Consider the following 8,248-nt stretch of genomic DNA (forward strand, 5'->3'; position numbering starts at 1 on the left):
CAGGGGCGCTGTTTCATGGCTGATCCTGCACTTTGACTCCAGCTTTCTAACATTGCTTGGAAAACATTTCAATTGAAGGTTTTATTTAAAATATTCAAGTAGAGACATTGTGTGTATTTTGTTAACCTTTATTCGTTTATTATATACAAAACGTGTTAAAAAAAAAAAAAGTGCGTCGCATTGAATGATGTTAAAATTTGTCAGGATGGAGCTCCATCTCCTTTTTAATTCGGTTCTCCACCAAGATGGTTAGATTGGAGTCGGTCACTGGAAGGTTATAGCTTACAAACACCTGCTTCTTGGTCTTCTTTGCTGCAAGATGGACAAAAACAAAAAGTTGATTTTATATATATATATATATATATATATATATATATATATATATATATATAAAAAAGTTCATCAATATTTATATATACAATTATATTGATTTCTCCTCTCTAAACCGTGTCTTGCTGCCGCTACGTGAATACGACGTATCGCAACACTACGGAGACCGAGGCGTGTCCTGAGAGTCACATACGATACGGATTAACCTGGCAGAGGTAGAGCTGTAACTTCCTGCACACAGAACAGGAAAAGAACGTCTGGTTTTGCTTCGTCTTTTCTTTTGCACTACAAAGGCGTGTTTTATCAAACTGATGATTTGCCGTCTGTCTGAACCAGAGAAATCAAAGCGAACCATCAGGACCATATTATACTGTACAGCATCATATATTTTCCATTGAATCGCATTGTGTCGAATCAAATTGAAATTGAATCACACTGTTCGTGTGGTGACTCGTATCATACTGTATCGGTAGCTGCTTCATATGTATCATTATTGTATCGTATCGTCGGCTGTGTGTTGAGATGCGAATCGCGACGGCTTCGGTATATGTATATTTGTACATACGCAAAGTAAATGATTTTGATTATGTGACTAAGGTTTGTCTAAATTTCCTTTAATGGCTTCCGACTTTTAAAAATATTTTATTTCAGGATGGTTCTTTTTGGTATTTTTATAATAAAGGAAATCACAACCCACCACAATTAAAGGCATTATATTTTAGGTTATTAAAGGGGTTTTCCCCTCGCTATCATTTATAACACAGGATATGGTTTAGTAAGAGCAAGAACTATATTATATTGAGATACTATATTAACGTTTTATTTATATATATATATATATAGCATTACAATTCATCTCATTACAATTGCACCTGTCAGTTAACTACTGTCAGTTTGCAAAAAGAGGAAGCAGGAACAACGTGTCGAAGGGTACAACCCTGAGTGCCTTTAATGAGGTTACAACGGCCAAACTGTGGGCCAGATCATATCCAAAACAATAGATTGTTGACCTGATCTCAAATAAATGACACCCAGTAACAGGATCCTATACTCCCAAGACTTACAGGTCTGTCTGGTCTAAATTGTGCTACTGTAGCACGAAATGCTGCTAGCTCTAAAATGTCAGCATCACAGCTTGCAGTGTTTGATTCTGCACAGATGCAGATCAGTTCAAGTTCCCATGTTGACTCCTGTCCAACCAAAGCACCAACAGTGTTATCAGAGAACTGGACCATGATGCAATGGAAGAAGGTCACATGCCATCACATTTTCTTTTACATTATGTAAATGGCAGTGGGTTTTGGGAATACATGGTACTCGGCTGGTGGAGGCAATGTAATGCTCTGGGGAACACTGACCAGACCAAGTTATACTCTTCATGGTAACATTATTCCCTAATGCGAGTGGGTTTTTCTCACCAGGATAATGCTCCCTGACACACTGCAAAACACTGCTCAGGAGTGGTTGCACAAACAAGCTTGACTTAACCTTGCTTGTATGTTTAGGGTTGTTGTCTTGCTCGAGAATAAATATGGGGCCAAATATTTCGACTCATATGCCCAGAGCGCCAGCTGCCATTTTTCTGCCCCCCAATTCCTATGTTCATGTGCCTTGTCTCCATGTGGCTCTTTGGTCACAATTCTTCTGGCCAGACTTCTCCAGACATTAAATGGGTAAACCTAAGTCCCAGTGGTTTCTGCCAGTTCTTTGCTGATGGCAGTGCAGGATGAGGTCTAATGCAGAGGGAAGTAAGCATTATGATTTTTCATTTGCTGCATCAAGTTTGGTTATTCCATTCCGTCTACAGTCCTCAACATTGCTACTTCAAAATGCTCTTCTGCCTTGAAACCTTTGTCCGGGAAAGACCTTGATGATACAGTAAAACTGTCATGTTGCTTAGTAGCAGAGTTCAGATGTTCCTCAAGCAGTATAAAGCTCCTACACATGATTCTGATCATAGAAAATCCCTTGTTTCACTGTGCAAGTGTAAAAAAGGGTGAAGGCTGGTGGGGGCAATGTAATGCTCTGGGGAATGTTCTTCTGGGAAAGCTTGGGTTCTGGCATTCATGATGTAGATGTTACTTCAATGCTACCTACTGGTACAGACCAAGTTATAGTTGTTCGCACAGCAGGATCTTACAGTACATACTTACAGCAGGAGGCTCCTACATAGATGTTTCCTACACATCATATCCCTGATGTGCAAGTGTGCAAAACTGAATCCAAAAGGGGGTCAGACCAAAAACTTTTCATATTGTTCATGTATTTAGAATAAACGATAACCACTTATTTTGGTTTTTGTTTTATATATATATATATATATATATATATATATATATATATATATATATATATAAAATAAACACTTATGATATAAGGCAGGTGTAATAGTGGTGTGAGATCTTACTCAGCCTCTGAGCTATGGAAGTTGGGGTCGTGTCTGATGAATCCCCCAGTACCAGGCTGGACAAAGGCATGGAGTCCTAAAATGTGGTGGTGGAGGACATGAGAATAAAGTCATGAAAGATCTCCAAAGACAATTTGATTCATACTGAAACTATTAAGAAAACACTCTTATTTCCCAGACCACTCACAAATCTGCTGTTCATGGACACTGCCAGGTTTGAGAGGACAGGACTGGTGCCGACCCAAAGGAAGAAACCCCCGGTGAGCTTCATCACATGGAAATGCACCATCTGCTCCAGCAGCTTCTCGGAAAAATCATGAAGGCTGATGGGCTCTGTGGACTCCTGGCCAGTGCAATCACCGTTCTCCATAATAGTGGACACCTAAAAATAATAATAATTATGACCCAATTAAAAAAAAACACGAACCAAAACAAAGCGCCAGAACAAAAACGAAACCTCCATGCGAGTCACTCTGTTTCTTCTGCGAAGGTTCTCCGGAGCGCTTGTGGTTTGAGCGCCATCTACTGGTCAACTGTTTGAACACAATTATGGCATTTGGTGGATATCCAGAGCAACTTATAACTGAGTTTTTTACTGGTTAAGGGCCTTTCTCAAGGGCCCAGCAATAGCAGCTTGGTGGCACTTGGATTTTAACTCATGACTTTCCAATCCAGAGTCCAATACCATTGAAATTCCACCTTCCTCACGTCGATTTACATTAGGAAAACCCCCAAGACTACAAAATGACACACTGTAGTCTAAAACTGTTTAAATAATGACAATCGAATCTCTCAATTTTTGATTAGTGTGAAATCTGGGCCTGCTTAGATGAACATAAAGCTGATATCCTGACAGGAATTGAAGCAGTTAAGGGTTAAGGTGTTGCTGGGATTTGAACTCATGACCTTCTGAGTAACCATCTCAACCACTGAACTTCAACCTCCTCACCTTTTAATGGCTTCATACTTAAAAAGCTCAACTCACATACAGTAGATTTGAAATGAATGAATGAATACAAATATGTTTCAATGTAAACATAATGCAGTGGTCCCCAACCCCCGGGCCGCGGACCGGCCCCGGTCCGTGGGTCAATTGGTACCGGGCCGCACAGAAAGAATACATAACTTACATTATTTCTGTTTTATTTATTATCTGATTCTGAACTGTTTGGAAAATGATCAGATTCTCTCCGCCACATCTGTCTATGACTCACTCTTGATGCATGTCATGATGCCTCGGTCACACGTCTTACCTCCATCCACTACCTTCTTAAAGATTTCCGGCCGCTAACATATAATACATTAGCGCTAAATTCAAACCCCCAAGCGAGCAAAATGAACAAAAAACAACACAGTAGATTCACGTTTATTATTATATTTAGAAAATACCAGTTTTTATGGTCGTATCATTTTATTTTGTTTTATTTATCCACCACACCTTAAAGGCCGATCCGTGAAAAGATTGTCTGACATTAAACCGGTCCGTGGCGCAAAAAAGGTTAAAGGTTCAAAGAACCCATTCATACTATATAAAATTTGCTCACTCGTGTTTACTCTCAGTCTGAAAATCACTAACGATTATCTTTCAGTGAGCAAAAATCATAACACACACAAAACAATTCACTCTGAATAAACCTATTTTGATGATTATTAGCAACACCGCTAAGCTAAAGTAAAAACAAATAAAGACAAAACAAATACTTCTTTTTTCTGTTACAAAGAAAAACGACTCGTCTGTTTTTATAGTGTCGATCTGTCATTCACTCAAGTAGACGTACAGATACAGTTGATAAAGTTGACGTACTCACTACACTTTTTCCACACTTTTTTACTTCTGACATGTTCTGAGGTAAAAAGTAGCCATTTTCTTTTTTTTGGACCTCACATCATATTTATATATTAATACAAAAGAATTCCAAATGTTGTTCTCTAATGAATGTATTCATGCTAAACATCTACCATATAAAACACATGCAGAGAAAAGACGATGATGATCAGGAATGTGTCTGTTCTCAGTCATGTTTACATCACTGACTCCCTCTGTTTCATCCACGTTAACCTCAAACTTCTTGTTGCCTCCTGCCTGCTCATTGTTAGCTTCATAGGCTAGTCTACGTCTGTGGTGTGCGATGGGCAGGAAATGATACACAAGTGGTTGAAAAAGCCACACAATGACAAAAAACAGGTCTGAAAACTGCGCAGTGAGAAGATAAAATGTCAACAAATACATTAAAACTAAATTAAAGATGTAGAAAGTTTGTGTAAATAAAAATGAGTGAATGGAAAAAGTTCCAAAAACACATAGCGAAGAAAAGTACTGATACCAGACAAATCTACTTAGGTATTTATATTTTATTACTTCCCATCTCTGCTTAACAGTGCTGCACTAATGGTTTTTGCTAATGCTAGTTCGTTTATCTGTAATAAATGGACATTCGGTGCAACCCAGATGAGGATGGGTTTCCCTCTTGAGTCTGGTTCCTCTCAAGGTTTCTTCCTTATGCCGTCTCAGGGAGTTTTTCCTTCACCACAGTCGCCACCGGATCACACATAAGGGACAAACTTACACTTATTAAGAACATATTAATTTTTTTATCACCACATTATCTGTGTAAAGCTGCTTTGAGACAATGTTCATTGTTAAAAGCGCAATACAAATAAAAATGAATTGAATTGAATTGAACCGTTCAAGTTCTGGAGATGCGGCAGTGGGTATAGTGAGAATATTAGACACTTTAAAAAACCTAGTTTTGACAACAAATATCGTTTATGTTAATATTTATTACAATTGTGGTCCCTTAAAAAAACCTTCTGACATTATTGAATAAATGAATAAATGCTGCCAGTGGTTGCGGTAACCCACCCAAGTGTGTAGATTTGTGCCTAAAAAGGATCATAAATTATCATAACACACTTGATAATGTTTGGAAAAGTGATCATTTATGATCCTATATTATGAAAAATGATTTCACTACACACAATACACTGTAGATCAGCCATATGCTTGTTGTTTTTTCAAATTCTATAAATCAAATTTTGTCCTAATATATACACACACACACACACACACACACACACACACACACACACACACACCTCATAACATCTAGAAAAAATACAGATTTTCAGTTCATTTGGCCATCCAGTATTCAAATTTGTAGGCTTTTTGTTCACACGCTATGCCAACTTCAAGAAATACCCCAGGGTTTTTCATGTTCAACAGGAGTCTAACATAATTCTTTCTAATAAGAAAAATATACACTACAAGTAACACATTTTGGAAAACACCATTTTTTATTATTACTATTTTAGTCCAGTGAATAACCTGAAATATTACAGAGGTAAGCCGTAAAGTGCCAGAAGTTTGAGAAAGGCCAGTTTACCAAAAAAGTCCAGTCGTTCTGGAGCAATAGAAGTAAATTTCAGCAATGTTTAGACAGTAGTGTACTGCAGGAAATCGTGTATTTATCTCGTAATGGTGAGATTAAGGTTTACAAAAGGAAGACAAACAGCTCATTATCTGTGTTTTATAAAAAATTACAAAGAAAAGCCAATGTATCAGTGAGTACAATTTCCTACACCATCAATAGGCACTTAAAAACTGAAGGAAACTCTGACAGGAAGTGGTCTGGCCGACCCAAAGCCACAACAGAATCAGAAAACAAGTTTCTGAGAGTAAACAGCTTGCGTGATAGGCGGCTGACAGGACAACAGCTTTAAGCTCAACTTAACAGTGGGTGAAGAAGGCAAGTCTCAGTTTCAGCTGTGAAGTGAAGACTGCAGTTTTGGCAGGTTGGGTGGCAATAACAAAGTCATTGCTAAAATGGCAAAATTAGAAAAAGGAAGCTAGTGGGCTACTGAAGCCTGGAAGAAGACCTTATGCACCAGTGACCTTCAGTTCATCGCGCAGGATTTATGTATGCCGTTGAGTTGGCACAAGGATGGTTCCTCTGTGTTTGACACCAACTGTTAAACATGGAGCAGGAAAGATGGTGGTCTGGGCCTCTTTTACTAGATCCAGAGTTGATGGCAAAAATTACTACCACAGCCTTTTGCAGCACCATACAATACCCTTTGGTATATGTCTAGTTGGTCAGGGATTCATCCTACAGCAGGACAATGACCCAAGCCATACCTCCAGGCTGTGGTAGGCTTCAAATCATAGAATGGAAAGTTTTATCTCCAGCCATCAAACTTCCAGACTTGAACGTCATTGAGTTTGTTTGGGAACAAGAAGGGTAAAAGCATAGCAACCTACGTGTAAAACTAATGTGTTGGAGCTTCTGCAATTTCTGGATTTGAATTAAGGTTAAAAGAAAGAATAAAAGAAAGTTTTTCATGAGTGTGTTCGGGTTTTTACTTAAAAATTGGGTTAAAATTTGTGAAACTCAATGATTCCCTCATTTATTAATTTTTTTATGTCCAATTGTTTAATTGTTTAATTTGAGTACATATTATACTTCATAATTGTCAGTAAAAACTGGGAAAAAAGGAGGTGTTCTGGTGTATATCACAATAAGTAGTGATAATGACATATCTTACAACCAAAAAAACACAACGTTTGAAATATGTCAGAAGCTCAACGTTGCAACAGGAGGCAATATTTACGCAACTTGTGTTCTGAATGCAGGAAGGAACTGGAGCACATATTTAAAGTACTATTTTATGACATGTCTTTTTTTATGCGTATGAGGTTTGGATGAGGTTCTGCGAAAGGTGATTGAGTGGTTTCAGTTCTAGTTGCTTGAGGCCACATGTGGTGACACACTGGACTGCCCATATTTTAGTATGCATCAAGTCACCTGGACCTCTCGGTCACACGACTCTTTGAGCTGGTCATGAGTAATTTTCAGTCACTTGCAGAACAAGATATTTGAATTTTATCTATATCATGAATACACGGTTGGGTGTGTTGATCTTTGTTTTTTTTAGAGATTTGACTGATGCCATTGACTGATGAGATAAACATTGAAAATTAAAAAAGAGTCTAAAGTCCTTTTTGTTTTTATTTAGGCGTTAAGCATTAATAATTCTATCAGTAAAAAGTCCTCACAAGGTTAGTAAGACAAATGTGTGTGTGGGTGTGGGCGTGAGTGTGCGTTTGAGGGGGTGTCCCTGTTTAACTTGAAATCTCTCTTGAGATTTAGCACCCAGAGGGTCAGTGGAACATTTGTGAGTTGTTTTGTGTGTGCGTCTGTGAGCGCAATGTATACGCGATAAAAAGTCGGGGCTTTAGGGGATTTTTCTTACACCTGCCATCCTCAAGCAAGTTCTGCAATGTAAAACCTAAAAGATATCCGTTACACTTACATAACATAACATCGGTTTACCTTCGTGACCCGAATGAAATATTGTTCATCAGGAAAGAACCTTAAACTTGTAGGTGCTGGAATTTGACTTCTCAAGGCTTCATTGCATCCTATTGATAAGGAATTTTGAATTTCCTGAATTTTGACAGTGTGTGTGGATATGCAGCAATATTTCTAGCACATGCAATCATTTACATGCATG

General features: G+C 38.2%; 1 protein-coding gene across 1 annotated transcript; it reads right to left on the reverse strand.

The window, feature by feature from the left end:
• Window positions 1–112: 112 nt before the first annotated feature.
• On the reverse strand, window positions 113–3,273 carry psmg4 (proteasome (prosome, macropain) assembly chaperone 4). Its single transcript, XM_046873516.1, has 4 exons — window positions 3,195–3,273; window positions 2,925–3,119; window positions 2,738–2,813; window positions 113–312 (listed from the first exon to the last, which is right to left on the reverse strand). The coding sequence occupies exons 1-4, from the start codon at window positions 3,198–3,200 to the stop codon at window positions 191–193; spliced, it is 399 nt and encodes a 132-aa protein (XP_046729472.1). The 5' UTR covers window positions 3,201–3,273; the 3' UTR covers window positions 113–190.
• Between the last annotated feature and the right edge of the window lie 4,975 nt (window positions 3,274–8,248).

This window comes from Silurus meridionalis, chromosome 18 (genome assembly GCF_014805685.1).
Source record: "Silurus meridionalis isolate SWU-2019-XX chromosome 18, ASM1480568v1, whole genome shotgun sequence".
NCBI lineage: Eukaryota > Metazoa > Chordata > Actinopteri > Siluriformes > Siluridae > Silurus > Silurus meridionalis.